A 25,766-nucleotide genomic window follows, 5' to 3' on the forward strand; every position below is an offset into this window, starting at 1 on the left:
CTTCCCTGAGCCCCACCCACAACCCGTCCTCACTCCCACCTTGAACCACCGCATGTGACGTCATGACGCGTGCGTGGCCGCGCCGCAGGGGGCGGGCCCGCGGCGCCGGAGGAGGAAGTGTTGCGGTTGTTGCTCCCTCTGCTCCCTCGGCTGGCTCCCGGGGCGCGGAGAGGAGCAGCTGTCCGGTCGCTGCTTGGCACACTCCTGCTGTTCTCCTCCATGTGCTTCGGCGCCGTCGCTCCCCTTCCTCAGGCCTCCTCCTACTCCGGGGTCTATGGAAGTAATGGAAGGACCCCTCAACCTGGTGAGTGGCCCGCAGAGGGTCGCGTCCGTCTTCGGGCTCCTTTGCCTCAAGAGTCCGGTCTGGTCCCCCTCGTGCCGCTGACCATCGGGGCCAGGGGCGGGCTTGGCGGCGGTGGTACTAAAGGCTGGGGGGGCGCCAGCGGGCGTGGCCCCACCGCGGCTCGGGGCAAGCAGTCCCAGACGGTGACCCCCTCAGGGATCCCCGGGAAACTCCGGAGTCCCTTTCCCGCCGCCTCCGTGCGCCCCCTGCCGCAGGGCCCGGAGCGAGGGGCTTCCACCAGCCGGGCTGCCCCTTCTTCAGGCCTGAGGAAATGCCTCCAAGCGCCACGTAAACACCTCCCTGCAGCCTGGAGAGGCACTGAAACCGATCAGGGCACAAGTGGTGTGAGATACTGGGTTTAACCTGTAGCACCGGGGGTCTGAGTCTGAGCCTCCCCACTTTGGAGAGAGGGAGCAATCATACCCCCCTCCCCCTTCATCCATTCCTCATCTACATTCAGATGCACAAGCCGAAAGTCTAGTCTCCTCGAATAAGTTGGAGACCGCTGGAGAAAAAGACAGGGTCGCCCCTTAGCTCAGTCTCGTCACTTTAGGCGCCGTGAAAAGACGGTAGTTGTTTGCCTTTCTCAGAAAACGTGCTGATAGTCCATTTATTATGTTTTTAGGCATCTCAGGTGTTGTGGTTTAAGCAACGACGGTTTAGAAACCTGTTCTTTTCGGACTGATCACTGCATCTTCTGGTTTCCCAGAGAGTACCTATTTTGGGTACAAAAGTCAGATTATTTAAGGTTGCAGACAGACAGAAGGAACTTTGAAAAGAATCACAAGTTTGAGATTCAGTTGCAGTGGTGGACATACAGAGAATTAATTTCCCATGTTGAAAATCTGAACACGGGTTGTGGAAGAGCCCAGGGCTGTATTGAAACCATCCTATAGAGAAGCAGTAGAACCTGGTGGTTTAAGTGTATATATTCTGGAGCTAGACTGCTTCAATTTGAATTCTGGCGTTGACACTTAAATGCTGTGTGACCTTGGGCAGATTAGTCGACCTCAGTCTGTTGGTTTGTTGTGAGGGTTAAAGTAACAGGTGTAAAGAGTTTAGAACAGTGCCTGGTATATAGTGCAGAGTAAGAGGTAACTATTATAATAACCAGAGTATAAACCCTTACTTTAAAATTCCACTTGTAAAATAAAGGTTTGAGCTTGTTGAGCTTAAAAGGCTTAAGATTCTAGGACTAGTCCTGAAGCTGTGGTTCCTAAATGACTGGTGCCAGGTAGCTGCTCTGAGAAGCACCTCCCAGTTTTATTAAGTTGATCCCTTCCCCCATTGGTAAGAGTTGTTTACACACAAAAAGAATTGGACTAGATTTGTGAGTTTTTTTAAAACCAGAGAAAAGTCTTGCACTTCTCTTGTTTTTAAGGTAACATATAGTTTGCAGTGAAATATAGTGAATGGCTCAATATTAAAACTTAACAGGAATATTATTAGAAATAACCAGCAGTTTACAAAGTGCTCCAAAGTTCAAGTGTCCTTGCAAAATGACCATTGGTTTAGTTCCAGTTAGCTTTACTTTATTTGGCTGCAGGCTGCAGCATAACCCCAGCCAACTCCCACTAGTGTGTGGAAGCTTATGAGAAGACTGGAACTGGGTGATAGTTATAGATGGAGCAGGAGAATCACCAGTTTAGGAAAATTTAGTTAAGTGGTGGTAAAGTATTACCTTTTTATAGAGGAGAATTTTGAATCCAGTCTTGTTAAGTAGGCTAGCACAGTCTGATAATCCAGTCATAAAATTTGTAGGCAAGTGTTGGAAATTTGGCATCTTGAATTCCTAAACCGTTTGAGATTTGAAAGATCTGAGTTCTAGTTTAGCTGTTTATTGGAAGATAACAATGGGACAGAGATGAACATTTATTTGAACATTTTGACTGTGCTGTTAAGTACCAGTGACAGGCCTCTTAATTTGTTGTCACTCAGTTTTATAAGACTGGGTTTTTTTGTTTGTTTGTTTTTATCCTCACCCGAGGACATTTTTCCATTTTTTACTCAGATAGAGCGGGAAGGAGAGAGAGGAAGAGAGAGAAACATTGATGTGAAAGGGACACATCGAGTGGCCGCCACTCACACGACCCAACCAGGGCTGGGGACAAACTGCAGCCAAGGTACATGCCCTTAGCGGGAACCGAACCCGGGTCTCTGTGGACCGCAGGCTGACGCTCTAACCGCTGAGCCAAACAGGCCAGGGCTGTTTGTTTTGTTTTTGAAGATTATCACATTCTTTTGTGAGCAGATATCCAACTTTGTATTCAGTTGACTCAACTTGCGAAATCTTTCTCAGTGCTTTGACTTAATGAGTGCCTTTGAAAATCTCAGTAGTACATATAAGCTTTTTCTGATATAGTGTAGTTCAAATTCACTGTATAAGGACTATTACAGTACATAGATTTATAATCACCTGTCTTCCTCAGAGCATCCTTTGAATTTAGGAAGAACTGTTTCCCCGTTTTACAGATAAATAAGCCTAGGCTGAGAGGAATTAATTATTTAGACCAGTGACTCAAATACATTATGGATCACAACTTATTTTGATATCATGACCTTTTTCTTGCAATGCTTCTCATTAATGCAGTCATTGATTTCATTTCACTATGGTCCTCATCTATACTGACAGTATATTGTGTCATTTATTTAGTTCCTCTGCTTTAGTGTCGATTCTTTTGTTAGATTCTTAGGTTTGCAGTAAGTAAGGGCCTGTAGGCGTGTTTTATCACAGTGAGTTTTAGGATATGGAAGAGACCAATTTAAATAGTCAATTTATTTTATTTTAAAATTTTTAATTGATTTTTAGAAAAAGAGAATAAAGGGGAGTGGGAGAGGGAAACATCGATTTGTTGTTCCACTTATTTATGTATGCATTGGTTGATTCTTGTATGTACCCTGAGCAAGAGTCGAACCCACAGCTTTGGCATATCAGGTCAATGCTTTAACCAACTAAGTTACTCAGCCAGGGCTGAAATAGTCTTTTTTTTTTAAATCTTTACCTGAGGATATTTTCCCACTTATCTTCAGATAGAGTGATAGGGAGGTAGGGAAGGAGTGAGAGAAATAAACATCGATGTGAGAGAGACATCAATTGGCTGCCTCCCGCACAACTCCCCACCAGGGCCAGGGGCCAAACCGCAACCAAGGTACTCACCCTTGACCAGAATTCAAACCATGGCTCTTTGGCCCGAGGGCTGATGCTCTAACTGCTGAGCCAAACTGGCCAGGGCTGAAATAGTCAGTTTAATATGTAGTACAGGTATTGTGTTCTAGTTCTCTGGTTTTTTAAGTTGGTCAGAAGAAAAACAAGAGAAATCGTATTTCCATTGAGGGGGAAAAATAGCTAGTCCTTGTACTCTGAATAAGTTTTGTTTCACCAGTGGATTTTTTTTTCCCTGTTGATTTTTTAAAAATTTTATCCTCACCTGAGGACATGCTTAGAGAAAAAGAGAGACAGAGAGAGAGACAGAGAGAGAGACAGAGATCCTTTGCCTTCCATACATGCCCCAACTGGGGATTGAACTGGCAACCTTTCAGTGCACAGATGACACTCAACCATCTGGGCTAATTCTTATCCAAAGGGACAGTGTCCTGGACAACTTGGTTTGAACACCTCTGGTAATGGGGAACTCATTACAGCTAGAAGCAGTCACCAGCTGACAGCTCAAATATCTAATAAAAACATTAAAATGATGATCACCTTCCATGTGCCAGGCACATGAGGGAGTAATTCTTCAACATGCTGAGCCCATATTCGCCTCCCAGCAACTTCCCACTGGGTCTGTGTTCTGTCTTTGGAACAACTCTGAGTCTGGTTTCCTGTATTTCATGACAGCCCCATATATATTTGAAGACAGCTACCAAGTTCTCACACTGTCTTCTTCCCTGTTTATTCAGTCTCCTTATATCACACTTCCTAGGTGAGATTCATAGTTCTTGTTAACTAGCTTCTGTTTTAAAATGCAAATGTGGGAGGGCAACACATTAAGCTTAATCTGATGCTCCCTTCCTGAAAACTGTCTTGAGGGAGAGGGAGTTTTGATTTTCCCTGTTGATTTTTGATATGGAAAAATTATAGCAAAAATTAGTGTATATTTAGGCATTTCTTTCAGTATATTTAATTTTGGCATTGTGAGTGCTGTTAGCAAAAGTCAGAATTTGTGAGATAATTTCTAGTTCTTTGGTTTGTTTGCTGCCTATTTAGGAAGTGATGTCAGACCTTAATTTATATGTGACTGTTGCTCATGCTTTGCTTACCTATTCTGCACACTCAAAGGACAGGGTTCATGTGACTACATGGCCACAATTGTACTCTTATGTCTTCGGCTCTTAAGACTGCTGAGAATATGTTTGTTGAGTAACTGAGCTTCCCTCTAGAGTGGTCAGTTTTTCTCGTCTAAGAAAAGGAATCAGATGTGGTCCAAAGAATGGCCTTGTACATACCTAGAATCTTTGTAATTATTTCATGTTAATTACATTGACAATAAAATATTTAAGTTTAAAAAAATAAGTATATATGAATGTCTTCCTTGTTGCACTGGAAATTTCAAGGAAAATTCATCCTGTGTCACAAGCTAGGTTGGGCTAAGGAAAGCACTCTGGGAAAAGGCCATAGAGAACTAAGACTTATCTGACAATTGCTAAGTGCTAGAGTTGGTATCAGACACTTTATCTATGTGTTATTTTGTTTTTTAGTACTATATGAGATATTTCCCACTTTATGGGTGAAGACATTGAAATGCAGAGTAAGGGCCCTGGCTGAGAAGCTCAGTTGGTTAGAGTGTTGTCTCGAAACACCAAAGGTTGTGGATTTGATTCCCAGTCAGAGCACATATGAGTCAACCAATAAATGCATAAATAAGTAGAACAACAAATTGATGTCTCTAAAAATCAATCAATCAATCAAAAGAAATTTAAAAATCTTAACACCCTCTGTTTAAAAATAAGAAATATTGCCCTGGCCGGTATGGCTCAGCAGTTGCAGCATCAGCCTGTGGACCAGAGAGTCCCTGTTCGGTTCCTGCTAAGGGCACATACCAAAAATAAAGAAATAAATAAAATAAAAAGAAATAAATGATAGTAGGATTTGAAAGCAAGATTCTAAATTAAATATTGATCTTTCCGTTAGATCAGTGTTTGCCCATTTGTTTTGACTGATTCACAGTGAGAAATTTTTTATAATGACTAGTACACATATAACATATGTGTATATTACTATAGAAATGCTACATTATGGATGTATCTCCTGGAATTGTGTAAAATGCAGGGACCCTCATAAATCACTCAAAACAAAACAAAAAATTGAAACTTTTTTATATGATGTCATGCATGTACACACACGTGTGTGTGTGTTACTATATTTGATATACTCTAATATTTACTATTGGATTTCTTTAAAATGCTGTTGTGACCCACTAAATTGATTTCACAACTCAGTAGTGGGTTGTATCCTGTAATTTGTCTTCACAGCAGATGGTGGTGGTTACGAAAAAATGCAAGCTAAACTGGAAACTTGAGGAAGAAAAAAAGATGTAGCAGAGCTGTGTGTGGGAGAAATTGATCCTTAGACTTACAGTTAAAAACAGGTCTTCCTGGACTTTTTTAACACTCGAGCATTTAACTTAAGTATAATTGCATTACATTAGTGCCCCGTCCAGTTCAGCACAGTACCTACTGTTAGGAGATACTGCTTGCCTGTAGTGAATTGATTGGGAAAGGGGAAGTGAAGGAGCTTTCTTCTCTCCTGAAGACCCTACCACAAGGTTCAGGAGGACGTTAGATTTACCTCTGCCACCTTTTTTGATATTGTTTGGTATGACGTTCCTTTTGTTTACATCTTTACATACAGCTTTCCCCAGGGACACAGAACTATATGAAAAGTCATAGAAGGTAATAGTGTTTTCCTTTGGGAAAGAAGACAATATTGAACCTGTATTTTTAGCAGTTAGTGTGTAGAAGTAGAATGTACTTTTTGATGAGGGGCTGTCACTTAGTAATCTAGTTGTAGTTCATATTTTTGTCAGTTGCAGATGATAGAAACCCACTTCAAATTAGCTGAAGCTAATTTGGGATAATTTATTGGAATCAAAAGAAAGATCTAGGAAGGATAGGGCTACAATATGGATGGGTCGAAAAACATGTGGGACATGGGACTCAGAGATAATCAGATTCTTGTGCTCTGCAGACCTACATTTTCTTTTAATTTTTTTTCTTTCTTTATTGATGTGAGAGAGAGAGAGAGGAAAGGAGAGGGAAATATAGAAATATCAATGAGTGAGAACATCGATTGGCTGCCTCCTGCACACCCCTCAATGGGGATTGGGCCCACAACCTGAGCATGTGCCCTGCCTGGGAATCGAATTGGTGACCTCTTGGTGCATGGGTTGACGCTCAACCACTGAGCCACACCAACCGGGCAGACCTACATTTTCTGTGTGGCTAACTCCTGAATGTTACAATAGTTAAAACCACTTAAAGTTTTCGTGACAGCCCTGGCCAGTTTGGCTCAGCGGTTAGAGCGTCGGCCCCTGGACCAGAGAGGCCCAGGTTCAGTTCCTGCTAAGGGCACATACCTCGGTTGCAGTTTGTTCCCGGCCCCTGTTGGGGTCTTGTGGGTAGCAGCCAGTCGATGTGTCTCTCTCACATTGATGTTTCTCTCTCTCTTCCTCCCTCTCTCCCTCCTGCTCTATCTGAAGATTAATGCAAAAATGTCCTTGGGTGAGCCCTGGCCGGTTTGGCTCAGCAGTTGGAGTATTGGCCTGCGGTCCGGAGAGACCTGGGTTTGGTTCCCGCTAAGGGCATGTACCTCGGTTGCATATGACCCCGGCCCTGGTTGGGTCGTGCAGGTGCCAACCACTCGATGTGTCCGTTTCACGTTGCTGTTTCTCTCTCTCTCTCTCTCTCTTTCTCTCTCCCTCCCTCCTCCCTCCCTCCCTCCAGCTCTATCTGAACAAAAAATGGGAAAATGTCCTTGGGTGAGGATTAAAAAAAGAAAATGTCCTCAGGTGAGAATAAAAAGAAACAAACATTTTCATGACATACTCTCTAGTTCTAAATTTGAAAATCTGATGGAACAGATTCTTTAAGTGTTAAGGGGACAAGGTAATATAAGAATTTGGCAACAGGAATATGATCTGTTATCTAGGAAGAAGAGTTTACAGAGAGGAATGGGGTATGTGCAAAGTGCTGGTTATTTCTGAGGAGTATTCAGCAGAGGAGAAATTTGTACAGGGTACACAGAGTAAAACATTACTAAATCTGAAGCTATTTTCTTTTTTTAACAAAATATGTTTTTATTTATTTTAGAGAGAGAGGAATGGAGAGGGAGAAAGAAACATTGATGGGTTGCCTTCTGTGCCATACACACCCCACCTGGGGATTGAACCCATCACCTAAGTATGTGCCCTGACCAGGAATTGAACCGGAGATCTTTTGGTACACCAGCTGATGCTCAGCCAACTGAGCCACACTGACCAGGGCATGAAGCTGTTTTACTTTTTATAAAAGTTTTAGAACATTTTGTAATATTGTGCCTTCATTATTGAGGGAGTAGGAAAATTCTAGTTAAAAAGTCCTAGCGATTAACTATCTTTCCCTTTCTTTCGCTCTTCCTCCCTCCCTCCTTCTCTCTGTGTGTGTCTGTATATGTGTGTATATATACTTGTTTATTTTAGATTTTGATGCAGAGTTTTATTCTATTATTCTTTCTGAAGTACAGTAATGTTCTGTTGGCATTTACCAGTCTTTGGTTTTGTTAACAACTTTCAACACAACCTCTCCCATCTTTCTATCCAGTTAACCAACAAATATTCTGTGTAATTACTGTGTATCAGGTACTGTTCTGGACTTCAAGGATTCAACAGTGAATAGGACAAAGTTCCTAGTCTTACAGAACTTTCATCCCATGTCTTTAGTTTTCATTTCATCTATTGTGTCCTCTTTCTCTGCTTTCTTTAACAGCTTAAGCAGTTATATTTTTTGTTTTTGTTTCTTGCTGTTAATTCCAACATATGGATAATCTCTGAGTCTGTTTCTGTTGTCCTTTTCTCTTTATCAGTTACTTTTATCTGTTTTTACATGCCTAGTAACTTTATTGTATGTCACATATTGTGGATAATATGTTGTAGAGACTGAATTTGTCTAAAGAGTGTAAGGTTTTGTTCTGGCTGGCAGTTAAAATACTGATAGATCACCTTGATACAGTCTGAGTTTACTTTTAGGCTTTATTAGGGTGGGTCTATTTTAGTTTCACCCAAATGCTTAGCGTATGGTTCTTACTCTCAGGGCTGGCCTTCCTGAGGTCCTAGGTGAAAGTGCCAGGTATTCACCCAAGTTATCTCTCTCTAGGCCCAAACTGTAACCTGTCTCCCCAGCAGTGTGTGGCTTCTGAGACCTCTGCTCAGAGCTTCTGTTTGGCCTCTTGGAATTGTGCCCTATTCTCATGTAGTGTAGGACATCGACCAAGGACCTGGAAGATTTTTTAAATGTATATTTTTAGGGTGTCTCTACTACAGTTCCCTCCAATCCTGCAGTCTCCTCAAATTCCAGCCTTTGGTTCCAGTCTCCACCTCCTCTGCCCAGTGAGATACTGCCTTTTGTGGGTCTCATAACTTTTGCATTTCTCTTTTTTTTGAAAATGTAACCTGTTACTTTTTGTTCAGTGTCTATTTTTATATTTTGTCCAGCTTTATAGTTGTTTACAGCTGAAAGGTAGACCATTGACACCTGCTCCATCATAGGTAGATCAGAAGTCCAAATTTCCAAGAGATTCTCAAGACAAAATTAAATAAGATTATTGTAAACTCTTAAGTGTCAGAAAGTACTTCAATATGAGATTGTGGTGTCACGGAATCTAATATTATTCAGTGATAGGATACCACAGCCTCATGAGGATTGGCCATTCACAGCTTTCCCTGTTTAAACATTATCTATTTCCCAGTAGAATTTGAGGCAGCTTAGAATAAAAGACAGAGATGCCATACTATTATGTTATCTATTGCCATATAACAAATTATCCTAAACTTTATTAGCAGTTTAAAACTGTGTGTGTGAAGAATAAGGTCAAGGCGTAGTTGGGTCCTTTCCTTCAGGGTCTCTCACAGGGCTGCAGTCCCACTTGAAGGCTTCACCAGGGCAGGAGCTGCTTCCAAGCTTACTCACAGGTTTGATAGCAGGATTCAGTTCTTTGAGCGCTTTTGGACTGAGGATTTCAGTTCTTTGCTGCCTGTGAGCAGGCCACCCTCATTTTCTTCCATGTGAGCCTTCTATAGGGCAGCTCACAACAGGACTGTTGGTGTCATTAAAGTGAGCAAGGAAAAGAGAGTGCTACCAAGATGGAAATGACCATCTTTTGTAACCTAATCACGGAACAGACATCCTATCACCTTTGCTGTATTCTATTTTTTAAATGCAAGTCACTAGGTCCAGCACACATTTGAGGAAGGGTGATTACATAAGGTTGTGAATACCAAGAGGCAGGGGCATTGGGAGCCATCTCAGAAGCTGTTTACCACAATTGTTGATAGAGAAGCAAAGAAAATAAGTACAAAAAACCCACAAAGATACCAAGAAAATATCCTGTGGGGCTACATCATACCAAAAAGCAAAGAAAATAATCAACAAAATGAAAAGGAAACCTACCAGATGTGAAGAACTATTTGCAAATCATGTATCTGATAAAGGGTTAATACCAAAATATATAAAGAACTCGTACAACTCTATAGCAAAAATAAATAAACCAAACAGTCTGATGAAAAAATGGGTAGTGGATCTGAATAGAATTTTTTCCAAACAAAACATACAGATGGCCAACAGCTACATGAAAAGATGCTCAGAATCACTAATCATTAGGGAAATACAAATCAGAACCACAGTGAGATGCCATCTCACACCTATCAGAATGGCTGTTGTTAAAAAGACAAATAACAAGTGTTGGCGAGGATGTGGATAAAAGGGAACCCTGTGCACTATAGGTGGGAATGTTAATTAGTGTAGCTACTATGGAAAACAGTATGGAGGTTCCTCAAACAATTAAAAATAGAACTACCATATGATCCAACAATTCCACTTCAGGGTATTTGTCTGAATAAAATAAAAACATTAACTCCAAAAAAATACATCCACCTGTGCCCCCTGACTCCCCACATTTATTGCAGCATTGTTTACAATAGCCAGTATATGAAAACAGCCTAAGTGTCCATCGACAGATGAATGGATCAAGAAGATGTGGTGTGTGACTGTAGAATGGAATATTATTCAGTCATAAAAAATGAAATCTTGTCATTTGCAACAGCATGAATGGACCTAGAGGGCATTATTTTGAGTGAAATAAGTCAGACAGAGAAGGACAAATAACATGATATTACTTCCATGTGGAATATAAAAGAAAAAATAGCCTAGCCAGTGTGCTCAGTGGTTGAGTGTCGATCCATTCCCCAAGAGGTTGTCGGTTTGATTTCTGGTCAGGGCATATGCCCGGGTTGTGGGCCAAATTCCCAGTGCTGGGGGCATATGGGAGGCGGCCAGTCGATGTTCTCTCTCATTGATTTTTTTCTTAATTATTTATTTATCAAGAGAAACGATTCCTTAGCTCAAATATTTATGTTTCATAGTTCAGGAACATGGGACAGTGACAAACTTCCATGGAATTCAACCCAAAGAAATTCTTTACATTCCTAGAGCACTTTGCACTTTGAAAGATACCAGCCTTCCTCATCTCCTCAAAATCTTATTTGGAATCATAATTTCTGTAGAAATCTGCAAATGTCTTCTTTCTTGATTGAGCCACACCAAACTTATGGAAAGCTGAAACCTCCAAGGATACATTGATGGCTCCAACAATATGAAATCTCAGAAGCTTGGCCAAAAGGCCATGCATCTGAGGTTTTCTCAAAGCACTGGAAGACATGGTGGTTATGTTCTCAATGCCAGTGTCCTTCCAGATGGAGAAATGGACCTCATTGATGTTTCTATCTCTCTCCCTTTCTAAAATCAATAAAGAAAAAATATTTTTTAAAAAGAATGTCCACACTGTACAGCCATGCACTGCTTAATGATGGGGATAGGTTCTAAGAAATGTGTCATTAGGTGATTTCATCATTGTGCTATCATCATAGAATGTACTTACACAAACCTAGATGGTACAGCACACTACTGTAATTTATGTTTACATGATTGGCAGTGCATTAGTTTTGTTTACACCAACATATACCACAAACACATGAGTAATGCCTTGCACTATGACATCACTAGGCGATAGGGATTTTTAGCTCCATTATAATCTTTTGTGACCACCATCGTATGTGTGGTCTGTAGTTGATCAAAATGATGTTATGCAGCACATGACAGTATTGAGATTATTTTTATCCTCATTTTGTTAATCTAGTTTATCACACTGATTGATTTGTGGATGTTGAACCACCTTTGCATTTCTGGAATAAATCCCACTTGATCATGATATATGATCTTGTTAATGTGTTGTTGAATTTGGTTGGCTAATATTTTGTTGGCAATTTTAACATCTATTTTTATCAGGGTTATCGGCCTGTAATTTTATTTTCTTGTGGTGTCCTTGTGTGGTTTTGGTATCAGGATGATGCTGCCTTTGCAAAATAATTTTGGAGTGTTCCTTTCTCTTCTGTTTTTTGGAAGTTTGAAGAGGATTAATATTCTTGGAATGTTTGGTAGAATTCAAACACTGAAGCTGTCTGGTCCTGGAGTTTTGTTTGGAAGATTTTTTTGTTACTCATTCAACCTTAATAGTAATCAGTCTGTTCAGATCTATTTCTTTATGATTCAGTCTTGGACGGTTGGTTGTTTCTAGTTATTTATTTATTTATTTAGGTTGTCCAATTTATTGGAGTATAAGAAATTGTTTTTAGTAGTCTCTTATGATCTTTTGTATTTTTGTGGTGTCAGTTGTAATGTTTTCTCTTTTATTTCTGATTTTATGTGAGTTCTCTCTTATTCTTGCTGAGTCTAGCTAAAGGTTTGTCAATTTCATTAATAAACAGGTTCTATTTATCATTTCCATTGTCTTTTTATTCTCTATTTCATTTATTTCTACTCTGATATTTCCTTTCTTCCACTAATTTTAGGCTTTGTTCTTCTTTTTCTAGTTCCTTGGGATGTAAAGCTAGGTTGTTTATTTGAGATTTTTCTTGTTTCTTGAGGTAAGCATTTATCACTATGAATTTCCCTCTTAGAGCAGCTTTTGCTGCATTCATAAGTTTTGGTATGTCTGTCCATTTTCATTTGTCTCAAGTTATTTTTTGCTTTCTCTGTTGACCCGTTGGTTGTTCAGTAGCATGTTGTCTAATTTCCTTTGTGAATTTTTTAGTTTTTTTTTTTTGTAATTGATTTCTAGTTTCATACCATTGTCGCTGGAAAAAATGCTTGATATGATTTCATTCTTCAATTTATTAACTTGTGTTGTGGTCTAACATAATCTAATGTATCCTGGAGAATGTTCCATGTTTATTTGAGAACAGTGTGTATTTTGTTACTTTTGAATGGAATGTGATATAAATGTGTCTGTTAAGTCCATCTGATCTAACATGTCATTTAAAGCCTATTTTTCCTGTTTACTTTACTGTCTGTTCTATTCATTGATATAAATGAGGTATTAAAGTCTCCTACTATTACTGAATTATCTCTTTCTCATTTGGGTCTGATAATATTTGCTTTATATATTTAGTGCTCCTGTATTTGAAGTTCTTGCAGGGTGTTACATTACCTTTTCTGTACTAACAGTGTCCTGATAAATATTGATACTTTAAGAAGAAAATAAATAAAATTCAAACTCTACTTGTTTAGGTTAGTACTCAAAATAGATGCATTCTTGGCTTAAACATTGAGTTCTTAGTGAAATCAGTCTTGAAATTGAGATAAAGTCTTTTAAATAAAACCTTAGTGTATCTTGAAATACTTAAGAGAAGCATGTTATCAGAATTAAAAAATATCAGTGCCCAATCTACTTTTAGAAGCCCTATACAACATTCCCATTTCAGTTGCTTCTTGTTCTTGATTGCTCTTGAATTACCAAAGAAAGGTATTTAGAGGTTCAATACTTTTTATTTATTTATTTTTGAAATTCTCACCCCAGGGTATTTTTCTGTTTATCTTCAGATAGAGTGGGAGAGACACAGAGACACATCAACTGGTTGCCTCCTGCATGACCCCAGCCAAGGCCAAGGATGTGCCCTTGACCAGAATCGAACCCCTGACTCTGGTCTGCAGGCCTTCACTGACTGCTGAGCCAAACCAGCCAGGGCCACGACACACTCATTTTAGAGATGAAAAAACTCAGAAAGTTAAGAAGGCAGTTCATGTGTGCAAATCGAGATTTGAACCTAGGCAGTTAAGCTTTAACCAGAGTCTGTACTTTTGGGGTATCTAACAAGACTCTAGTGGGAACTGTATTTTTTCTTTTTTCTTTATTGATTTTAGAGAGAGAGGAAGGGAGAGGGAAAAAGAGATAGAAACATTCACGAGAGAAAACATAGATTGGCTGTCTCCTGCATGCCCCCCACTGGGGATTTGGCCCACAACCTGGGTATATGCCCTGATGGGAATCATGCATAGGTTGACGCTCAACCACTGAGCCACACCAGTCGGGTGGGAAACTGTATTTTTTAATAGGGTATTTGAATTGCTGTGGTGCCAAAAAGCCTAGAGTAGGTGTGTGTTTTTAACTGAGATGTAGCTCCTAAGTTGGCAGAGTGATCAGAGATTGGACTTTACATTGGGAAGTTTAAGGGTCAGGGGAGAGCCAGGAGGTCCTATTCTTACCACTTGAGAACTTTTTGTTTGTTTCTTTGGTGAAACAGTTTATTCTGTTATTGTGGAGCTCGAAGTTTAATCGGGAGCCTCACAAATATAACGTAGAAAGTGATTAATGTCATCAAAGATGGAGATGATAGGGGCATAAGATTAGAGTGAGGTAACCTCAGAGAGCAGCTCATCTCTGCATCTCAAAGTCTGTTCAGTTGCCCTCAGCTTCACCTTGGTAGAGTCTCAAGTCCTACTGCAGACCTACAGAGTAAGAGTTGGCATTTTAACCATATCCCCAGGTGATTTGTTTTGCATTTAAACATGAAGATCATAGATCAGGTCCAACTCTATCATTTTGCAGGTGAGAAAACAGGCCCTGAAGGATGAAATAACTTAGGTCGTGTAGTGGGTGAGCCAGGACTTAAGTCAAGAATCCTGGATTCTTGGTAGGGCTGGTTCTGCACTGTCATCCATGGGAGGTACTGTGGGATTTCAGAGAAGGTTCGTGCCATCTTTCAAAGCTCAAGAAAGTAAAGGCACCTACAGATTTACCCGTTTTAGTCCTTTTTTTCTTTTGCCTAGAACTTTGTTGATTGAGTGCCTTTTTTTTTTTAACTATACTATCTGAACACATTTCTTAGAGAAATCATGTTGATTATAACTTAGCTTTCTTCATCATGTACATTGCTTTCCTGAAAGATCTATATCATTCTGGGCACTATAAGATAACTGTTGTGTTCAGAACACATTTTTTTGCTCAATCTAAGACTCCAGGGTTAAAATTACTTTAAGCACCCAGTCATTTATTGTTATCCAGTGTTATTTTCAGGAGTAAATTGAGACTTAGAGAACACATTTGTAGTTTCAGTTGCAAAAGTGATTCTCTGAAATATTTTTTATGAGGCATCAGTGACACTTTTTTTTTTTTTTTTGGTAAAGTATGATTTACTTCACACCTGACAAAACAGATTTTTTTTTTTTTTTTGCTTTTTATTAAAATAAATTGAGGTAAAGTGCACATAACATAAAATTTACCCTTTTTATTATATTTAAGTGTCCAGTCCAGTAGTATTAAGTATATTCACATTGTTGTGAAACAAATCTCCAGAACTTTTTCATCTTGCAAAGCTAAAAGTACACCCATTAAATAACAACTTACTTTTCTCTCCCCCGAGCCCCTGGCAACCACCACTACTTTCTGTTTCTATGAGTTTGACTTTTAGATATTTCATGTAAGTGGGATCATACAGTATTTGTCTTTTTGTAACTGGCTTATTTAAATTTCATTATTAGCTTAATGTCTTCAGAGTTCCTCCATGCTGTAGCATGTGTCAGTTTCCTTCCATTTAAAGGCTGAATAATATTTCATTGTATGTATACACCACATTTTGTTCATTCATTCATCTATTGGTGGACATTTGGGTTGCTTCCACCCTTTGTGAATAATGCTGCTGTGAACATGGGAGTACAGTGCTTTTCATTTTTTTTTTTTAAGAAGTTTTGCTAAGACATCTGTGAGTTGGTTAATGAGGAAAACATTGTAGCTAGGCGTATTGATTATTTGTCTTTCTCCTTGCCTGCTGTTTAACTTTATGTAGGATATAATCCTTCTGAGTCTGTTCGACCTCTTCAAAGGGAGGAAAACACATTTACAAAGTTGTGGTAATTCTGTTTTTTTAAATCTTCACCCAAGGATATTTTTTCATTGAATTTTTCAGATAGAGTGGGAAGGAGGGAGGGAGAGGGAGACAGACGGACATCAGTGTGAGAGAGACACATCAGTTGGTTGCCTCCCCCATGACCCTGACCCCTGACCAGGGCTGGGTCAAACCTGCAACCTAGGTACTGCCCCTGACTGGAAATCAAACCTGAGATGCTCCAGTCTGCGGACTGATGCTCTAACCGCTAAGCCAAGTCAGCCAGGGATTAATTCATTTACCTTTACATTCGGGGGCACTTTAGTCATTTGCTTTCAGAACTTTTGAGTTTGTCTTTGTTGTTTTGGTGAGTTGTACCTAAAAAAAAATCTCCACTGTAATATTAAATATAGGTATTATTAATTCCTCAACTGTACAATGTATACGTTTTATATTTAAAAAATATAAATAGTAACTTCATGGTTAAAAGGGAAGAATGAGTTATACAAGAGAAGCTTGGATCGGTCCCCGGACTGAAGAGTCTCGGGTTCGATTCCCGGTCAGAGGCATGTACCTGGGTTGCAGGTTTGATCCCCAGTCCCCACTGGGGTCATGTGAGGGGCAGCCAATCCATGTGTCTCACTCACATTGATATTTCTCTCTCTCTCTCTCTCCCTCCCTCCCACTCTATCAAAAATCAATGGAAAAATATCCTCAGGTGAGGATTTTTTAAAAAAAGAAGAGAAGCTTGGATTTTACTATGTTGTAAGTAATTCCCTGATTGTAGTTTTAAAACTACACAAACTGGTGAAAGTGTTTACAAAATAACTCTTATTTTGAGAGGAATTTACTAAAACTCAAGAATAACACACATTTTGAGTAACAGTCTTTGATTGTAACTCTTGGTTAATCTCTGAAGAAGGGAAGAATGTGGATCACTGAAGGAGTTAAAAGTTCCTGGTGTTAACCTTGATGGTTTAGTCGAGTTGAGAGAAGTGGCCCATCGTTTCCAAGGCTTTATAGTTCAAGGAGCTACCCTTCCGATTTCCCGTTACATATATAGCTGTACATGGTTAGATGTGTGGCAACAAACAGCATTATTTATCATCTTGAAAGGTCTTTTTTTTTTTTTAAAGTCGTCTTTTTTTATGATTCAGAGGAACTTAGAAATGTTTGTCTTCTAGGCTCATCAACAGAGCAGACGAGCAGATCGTTTATTAGCTGCAGGGAAATACGAGGAGGCTATTTCTTGTCACAAAAAGGCTACAGGTAAGTATTCTTTTTAAGAAATACTGAGTCTAAATCTGTAGGGCATTTCCTTTTCCCAAGTACCTCTCAACACTTTGTTTAGAATGAAAGTCATAGTAGTAATGATGTGTTGTTGCCCTGCATGTACAAGGTTGACCCTGCTGACCCACTGGAACATCAACTTACATACTTTTTTTAAGTATGTTGGATTTCCCAGTTCCTCCTAACCCAGTCTTCTTTGTAAACCATGAAAATTGCACATACCATATTGGTAAGTGGTTCTTGGGCACAGCTTTCTGAGCCTGAAGATCCCCAAAGACAGAGTGATTGCCAGAAGTATGCCAGTTCATCTTAGTTATTATAGAAAAGGAGTCTGGATTTCAAATAGCCATTTTGGCTTCTGAAAGTAATAACTGCTTTAATTCCAATCAGTTAATTTTCACTGAGTTTCCGTTTTCTAAGATGTTGATAATATAAGACCCATCAAAACTCTTTCCTGAGATTTTTCTTTAGCTTCCCTTCAGAATATTTCATCTATATATTCATGCTTGTAATATTGTGCTGGTGATAGCTTTCTTTTAGGTATACAATTTAGAATAATAGGATTCTTATCAAACACCTAATTTTATTCCAGTTAGTCATACAACCTAATATATGTTGAATTCAGAAATAGATCTTCGGGATGTGTTTTGTACAAGTTTTTGTTGGATGAATAACAAACCTACAAGTTTGGGTGAAGGGGGTGTTTCACTCACGCTTCATCGAGAGTGGGTATGGTCACCTTTCTTAGAGCAAGCCTTGTCATCTGGTCTGCCTCTTCTTTCCCTCGAGGCCAGCGTGGTGACCAGAGCCCTGTTCCGTCCTGGCAGCGTCTGCCCTCCTGTGTTACTTTACTGCTAAAAACACACCATGCTGTGGACACTGCTTTGGATAAATCCGCTCCTGCCACTGATTTTTGCCTATAAGTGATTTTTCAGAGAAAATTTCAAGTCATTTTTTGGAAAAAAAAAATGTTTTCATTGATTTTTTTAGAGAGAGAGAGAGAGAGAGGAACATCGATGTGAGAGAAACATCAGTTGGCTGCCTTCCACATGCCCCACATTGGAGCCGAGCCCACAACCTGGGCATGTGCCCTGACGGGGAATCGAACCAGGACCTCTCAGTCCGTGGGACGATGCTCAGTCCACTGAGCCACAGCGGCTGGGCTCAAGCCATTTTTTTTTCCAAGAATTAGTTTTGCTACTGAATGGTACCACTTCAGCTACAGAGCTGATCATATAATATGTACCTCATAAATATTTGTGAATTTTTATGGTGAGTTTTATGGGGGCTTTATACAACATTAGACTTGGTAGCTAGTGCTCTTTAAATCTTTCTTAAACTCTATTTTGTTATGAATTAGACTGTTAAATTTTTAGTCACTATAAAGAAAAGATAATGTATTATATGCTATTAAAGAAAACTGTTGTAGATGAATGCAACAGTGAAATAGCCCAAGGTGGTCATGATTACACATCTGTAATGTAGGTTAAGATAGAGTGATTAGCATAGGTTGTGCATTGAGCAGTGGGATATTCTGAATATATAAAAGGGAGAAAAGTGTTTTTCATTCCTAACCTACATTCATGTCTTTATTAGAAGACTTAAAACTAATGTTGGACTTTAAATGTCTCTCCCCTCTTTCTCCGTATCTAAATTCTGTGACATTCTCAGGAGTAGAAAGGTAAAGGCAGCCTGTTAGATCTTTTTAGCTTTAATTATGGAGATAGAACTTACAAGTGTATTTGATTGGTTAAAAATAGCCTTGTGGCCCTGGCTGGTTTGGCTCAGCGGTTAGAGCATCGGCCTGCAGTGCAGAGAGACCTGGGTTCAGTTTCCGCGAGGGGCGCATACCTTGGTTGCAGTTTTTCCCCTGCCCTGGTTGGTCATGCGGGTGGCAGCCACTTGATGTGTCCCTTTCATGTCGATGTTTCTCTCTCTCTCTCTTCCTTCCTCCCACTCTGTCTGAACAAAATATTGAAAAATGTCCTCGGGTGAGGATTAAAAAAAAGAGCAAAAGCTTATATCGGAAGTTAATAATATGCTTTGACAATGCTTGGAACTCAGAATGAACATTTCAGATGAACAGACCTCAGAGTACAATTTGTATTTGGTTGAAAGCAAGTCTTGACCTACCTTCCCATTAGACTGTGGTAACATAACAATGATTCAGAGCAGATTAGTCTTTGTCATTCAGAGGCAGTATTTTGCTATGTGTGTCCAGATAGGCCGTACAATTTGTACTTTGGTACCAGATTCATGATAGAATAGTAAATGATGTTATTATTTTAAGACGTAATAGACTCTTCAGATGTTCTTAGTTCCTTTCTCCCATCATTTGTTTAGTATTTATTTTTTAATTTTTTATCCTCACCGAGGACATTTTTGCATTTATCTTCAGATAGAGTGGGGGGTGGGGGGGGAAGAGGGATAGAGAAGCATCGATGTGAGAGAGACACATCAAGTGGTTGCCACCCACACGAACCGAACCCGGGACTCTCTGGTCTGAGGGCCAACGCTCCAACCGCTGAGCCAAACTGGCCAGGGCAATATTTACTTTAAATATTAGCCTTGTGTCATAATTGAAGGAAGCATTTGACCAGAATTGTTAGCTTTTTGTGAGATAAGTATTTCCTAAATTTCTGCCTTGGTAAAGCTGGAGCATTTATTCCTTTTGTGACTCTGGAGCAAATCCATGACCATGCAATCCGATCAAAAATGTTTTCTTTTAAAATAATTTTTTTTAAAGGCCCAGATTTTATATCAAAATCTTGGAAATGCTTTAAATGTCAGTGGGACTCCTGTTGAATTCTTTGTGCTTTGGCAACTCGGTGTCCTTGGGTGTCCTCTTCTCTCATATTCTAGTTTTAAAGTTCTGCGAAGGGAGGCATTCCAATCGTTTTAAGTTTGGTTTTTCCAAATTGTTCCATTTGTTAAGAAAGCAGATTTAAAGCAAACTGTAGTTCAGACAAGGAGACAAATACATGCAGACATAATGGGAGGCATGTCTAGGAAAAGTCATCCACACTATCAGAGCAATAGAATGTCTCAACAGAGTTCAACATGAGCAAAAGGAAAAGAAACAATCTGTATGCAGCTATACACACTTACTATAGGAATAAAATAAAATGTTGAGGAAAATAGGTTCAGTACGGCTGGAGCAAAGTCTGTATAACCAACCCTGTGCTTTCTGTTGGGGAGGGAGCATCCAATTTAATTGTGTCTCAAAGACTGTGGCAGTACCTGGCAGGCAGCAGTTCTAAGTCATGGACTAGAAAAATCCTTAACATATTCAGATTAACACTGGTCAGAAAGCAGTGCCTTGTAGTATCTGCAAAAAGGTGAAATAGGAACTTAATGTAGAGATGAGAGATGAGAGATGGTGAAAAGTTTATAGTAAGCAAGAAATAAAAAATGGAGATGGAGTATGATCTATTAGTAATAATATCTCATCTTGTTCTGGACAGGATGTAGAAGACCTTACAACAAAATATAAAATGTAATTGAAAATAAGTAGATGGGAAATTCATAGAAAGATAAAATGGAGAAGGACTGGGAGTTTAGTTCATTAAATGCATCATGGGTTCTTGCATATCTGATAGGAGAACTTGGCCTTATGCATGTTCTAGCACTCAGGTCAAAGAGGAAAATTATGGACTTTTACAGGGACTATTTAAATTCAAACAAATTAAGTCACTCAGAAACTTATCTTAAGATCAAAGAGAAGTTTATTAAATTATTGCCCATTTATGGTCTTCATCAGTGACACTAATACTGTTTTGACAACTTGATTTCAGTAAATGTCAACAAGTTCTTATGGCTTTTAATTTACTAATTCCTAGCAGGCTCTTGGTGTAGCTCAGAAACAAGTCAATATAAGTTCTGTAGGAGGCCCAAATGATAGTCCAGATAGTCATGTTGGTAAAAAAGTCATTGGTAATCATCTCTTGATATATTTGTGAGCATAATGAGTAGTAGGGTTTTGATTGGTTCTTGTTAAATTTTAATCCTTGCTAATCCTATTTTCTGATTAGGCCATGTTTGCTTCCTTAATTGTAAAATCTTCAGAGATTTTAAAGAACAGACTCCTTCAGCCCAGGCCACTGTGCCTCAGTTGGTTGGAGCATCGTCCTGTGCACCAAAGTCTCGGGTTTGATTCCTGGTCAGGGCACATACACAAGTTGTGTGTTGGATCCAGGTCGGGGTGTGATTCCCAGTTGGGGTGCATTTGGGAGGCTATGGATCAATGTCTCTCTCTCACATCGATGTTCCTTTCTCTGTCTCCCCCTTCCTCTCTCTCTCAAATCAATTTGAAAAAGAACACACTTCTTCAAGATGGGGTAGAGAATATCTAAATTTGATGACCACTTACATCTTTAAAAACCCCCACCTTGTTTCTTTTCAGGAACAGGATAACTATGTAGCAGAGGTGCTTCTAAGACCGTTATGTTTTTGTCATATGTGGAGTATTAAAACTCTTCTTTTGACCTGTTAATTACAAAATGACACATATATTAATGTGCCTCTCTTTTTTTAAACCAGCATATCTTTCTGAAGCCATGAAGCTGACACAGTCTGAGCAGGTGAGACATTTTCTTAGTATTTGCAACAAGGGTTAGAGGGATTTTCTTGTGAAAACTTGAAGTGTGTATAAAATAAAGCATTGGGCCCCTCTCAAAACACTGTAGTTGAAATACAGGATGGGGCAAAAGTAGGTTTGTAGTTGTTCGTATGGAAAATCATAAATAATTTATAAATAATAATGCAGGAGTAAACCCTGTTGCATGTACTCACAACTGTAAACCTACTTTTGCCCCACCCTGTATATAAAACGGGCAAAAGAAGACTATTTTAGAAAGGAAATTAAATCTAAATGAACTGCTACTGAGGTACCAGACATACAGACATGGTATGCAGAAACTTCTGTCCTTTTTTCCTAGTGGTTACTTGTAGATCTCAGATTGCCCAGTTTGTCCTAGAGACCCCTCTTAGGGCCCTTCCTGATCGTTAGCTCATTTGGCCAGGAGCTGACAGTAAGTAAGTGGGCCTGGGCAAGGGGAAACCAGGTGGTCTTCCCTTTGCTCTCAAAGATAATTTAAATCTAAACTTATCTTGTCCTGAATTCCCAAGCAGTTCTGGTACTTTTACATTTGTTTCACCAATTGCTTTAAATTGTCTTCTGTGTTTGGAGAGGGCCTCCCTTGGTTTTTAAAATACCTTCATCCAAAGACGATTTCTTGATCATACAAGTTGCAGGTACAGAGGAGACTCTTGGCAAATGCTTAATAGGATCAAGGAGAGCCTTTCTGTGAGGGGGTATCAGAGGGCAGCAAAAAGCACCAGTTCTTCGAACTGAACCAGGAGAACCCAGAGTTGTGATCCGTCGTGTGCACGTCCCTTTGACTGTGGACCTGCTCGTGCCAGCCGTGCTGTGCACTGAGCCTTCTGAACCCCCTGTCAGTGAAAAGACTTTAAAATTGATGTCTAAAGGGCAAGGTTTTGTTTTTAAGCTGAGTATCAATGACACTGCAGATGGTTAAGGCACATTTTAAAAAGGTCTGATTCAGTGTGTTGATTTGGAATAGGACTTCTGACTTCCTGAATGAATGATGCTTTGTTTATATTCATAAGCTAACATAAAGTGTTAGCTTACCTAGAAAGGTTATTTTGAAAAAAATTTGAGGTTCAATTGAATTGCAAACATAGTATATAAATTTTAAGTGTTATTGGGTTGGTTATTCATAGAGGAGGATCTTGGAATAGTGTTTGTTGGACGCTACTTAAGAGACTTATGTTAAATTGTACCTTTTTTGTGTGTATAATAGGCTCATTTATCACTGGAATTGCAAAGGGATAGCCACATGAAACAGCTGCTCCTCATTCAGGAGAGGTGGAAGAGGGCCAAGCGGGAGGAAAGGTTGAAAGCCCAGCAGAGCACAGACAAGGATGCCGCTGCCCAGCTTCAGGCATCTCACAAACCCTCTGCTGAGGATGCAGAGGGCCAGAGTCTCCTGCTCTCCCAGAAGTACAGCCCTTCCACAGAGAAACACCTGCCCGAAGTCCAGGGGGTCTTTGACAGGGATCCAGACACACTGCTATTTTTACTTCAGCAGAAGAGTGAGCCAACAGAACCGTGCATTGGAAGCAAAGCCCCCAAAGATGATAAAACAATTATAGAGGAGCAGGCAACCAAAATTGCAGATTTGAAGAGGCACGTGGAATTCCTTGTGGCTGAGAATGAAAGATTAAGGAAAGAAAACAAACAGCTCAAGGCTGAAAAGGCCAGACTTCTAAAAGGCCCAGTAGAAAAGGAGCTGGATGTAGATGCTGATTTTGTCGAAAAGTCAGAGTTGTGGAGCTTGCCGCCACACTCGGAAACCGCAGCCGCCTCTGCAACCTGGCAGAAGTTTGCAGCCAACACTGGGAAAGCCAAGGATATTCCGATACCCAACCTTCCGCCCTTGGATTTCCCATCTCCGGAACTTCCCCTTATGGAACTCTCTGAGGATATTCTGAAAGGACTTATGAATAATTAAAATGAAGGCCACAGAAGAGTCAAGAAGAGGAAAAATACAGTTAATCCGGAAGAAACAAAAAAGGGAAAAGCACACGTAAGGGTCATCCCGGAGATGCTTCTTCATCTGGCGCTGTGAGAGGCGGCGCTGCCAGGACGTGGGAAACGGTCACTGTGAAATACGTCGCGTGTCTGACTGACTGACTCGAGCTAATGATTCCAGACTTGGCAGACACTAAACTCTCGGAGGTTCACTTTCTCCTGATACAAACCAAATGGCTACCTGGAATAATTTTTTCAAACAACAATTATTTTTCTTATCTTCAGGGTTAAAATGTATAAAAGTATGTTATGTGTAATTAATCTATAATGCCATAAATGATAATGCAAAACCTAAATAATATGGTGGCCTGAGGAGCTGCCTTGTATTTGAAACATGCTTTCTATCATGCATTGACTGTATGCATTTTGTTATGCACATTTCATTTGTTTAATAAGGTGGGTGAGACACCTTTCTAGATGAAACTCTGTGTGCCACACTTTGCACTACTCATAACATAATGATAACCTCAAGACTATCAGGAGAAATATTTAAATTTCCATTTTATGAAGAACCAAATTATTAGTTATGCTTTTTTTAAAAAAAAATTACCAGTTTACATAATTAATCAGGGTGCATTTTAAGTTCTAACTTTTTTTGTTTATTGTATAATGCATCATTTGAAAATACCAAGGAAATAATCCTTTTGTTTTTAATGATGCATGAGTGGAAGTAATGCTAGTTGGCAGTATTTGATTGTAAGAAATCAATAAAGTAATTGTGTTTTATACCTTTGTTGAATGTGGTTGGTACTTATAAAGCAAGTTTCATATGGTTTCTGTGTTGTACATTTTGAATACGAATGTGAAGAGATTCCGTCAGATGATTAAGTTGGTGTGGTAACGACTTTCTTTAGTGTTTTGTAGTCCAGTTCCCCTCTAACTAGGGTGAGAGAACAGGGGCTTCTACTCAGAAGCCCCAGGTGTTCTAAGCCTCTCCTTGCCCCGCACACGTGGGACAGGCTCAGGCTGGGGCTGGGGCTGCTGCTGCTGGGCGTCTGCCTCCGCCGAGTCAGGCCCTCCGGCCGCGAAGCGTGGCCACCTCTGCGGAGCCCGGGGCCCGGGGCCGGGGGCCGGGGTGGGCCCCTCCTCTGCGGAGCCCGGGGCCCGGGGCCGGAGGCCGGGGTGGGCCCCTCCTCTGCGGAGCCCGGGGGCCCGGGACGGAGGCCGGGGTGGGCCCCTCCTCTGCGGAGCCCGGGGGCCTGGGACGGAGGCCGGGGTGGGCCCCTCCTCTGCGGAGCCCGGGGGGCCGGGACGGAGGCCGGGCTGGGCCCCTCCTCTGCGGAGCCCGGGAGCCCGGGGCCCGGGGCCGGGGTGGGCCCCTCCTCTGCGGAGCCCGGGCCCGGGACGGAGGCGGGGTGGGCCCCTCCTCTGTGGAGGCCGGGAGCCCGGGGCCGGGGTGGAAGGCCGAGGAGCACGGGAGGGAAGCGTCTGAGCCCGAGCACTGGGTGTGTGGAAAGCCCAGAGTGGTTTCTCGTGTGGAATTGTGGGGGTGAGAAATCCGGAGACACGTCGGGGACCATGGGCTTGAGGGAGCGCTGGGCTCACATACTTAGGAAGCTAAGTTGAGGTGGCCATGCAGAGGTCACGTTTCCTTTTGTCATCTTGCTACAGATAAAATCAAAAGTAAACTGGCCTCTTAAAATGTCCTGAAAGAGTTCCACTCTGAAAGTTATATGAATTTGTCCATCTCAGTGTTGAATATTTTGCTTGCCTAGCCTTCCTTCTAAAACTTCAGATTTAACAACAGTTTGTGTCGAAGATAAACTTAGCCTGGCCATTTCTCTTTAAAAGGTGAGCTTTGTTGCGTTTTTGGCACGAATACTTGCAAAGTCACTAAGGGTTCCTTTTCTGGCTCCTCCCCTCCCCCACCTGCCTACCTTGACTGGGTGGTGTGAGGGCTGTACAGGGGCCTGCTCTGCATTCCCACCAACAGCTGCACGTTAAGTGAATGCTTTTTCGCTATCTGAAGTTCTTCACACTATTTAGCACTCTCGTTATATCTGCTTTTAAGTTTTGTGTTCGCCTCTGTTAACAGAATGTGTGTGCCTGTGACCAGGATGACATGGTGTCTTGCAGCCTCCTAGCACAGTGTCTTCCCTAGGGCAGAAAC

The 25,766-nt window shown here is 40.7% G+C and overlaps 1 protein-coding gene and 1 pseudogene across 3 annotated transcripts; one reads left to right on the forward strand and one right to left on the reverse strand.

The window, feature by feature from the left end:
- The first annotated feature begins 97 nt into the window (after window positions 1-97).
- NRBF2 (nuclear receptor binding factor 2) lies at window positions 98-24,384 on the forward strand. Of its 3 annotated transcripts, none has more exons than XM_036264665.1 (4): window positions 98-304; window positions 16,938-17,022; window positions 21,583-21,623; window positions 22,866-24,384. In XM_036264665.1, the coding sequence occupies exons 1-4, from the start codon at window positions 275-277 to the stop codon at window positions 23,574-23,576; spliced, it is 867 nt and encodes a 288-aa protein (XP_036120558.1). In that variant the 5' UTR covers window positions 98-274; the 3' UTR covers window positions 23,577-24,384. The 3 variants fall into 3 exon arrangements, with proteins under 3 accessions (XP_036120558.1, XP_036120560.1, XP_036120559.1); XM_036264666.1 differs by lacking the exon at window positions 98-304 and adding an exon at window positions 16,468-16,518; XM_036264667.1 differs by lacking the exon at window positions 16,938-17,022 and having other exon boundaries at window positions 102-304.
- Window positions 10,944-11,252, reverse strand: LOC118632646 (annotated as a pseudogene).
- Window positions 24,385-25,766: the final 1,382 nt, after the last annotated feature.

This window comes from Molossus molossus, unplaced genomic scaffold (assembly GCF_014108415.1).
Source record: "Molossus molossus isolate mMolMol1 unplaced genomic scaffold, mMolMol1.p scaffold_m16_p_17, whole genome shotgun sequence".
NCBI lineage: Eukaryota > Metazoa > Chordata > Mammalia > Chiroptera > Molossidae > Molossus > Molossus molossus.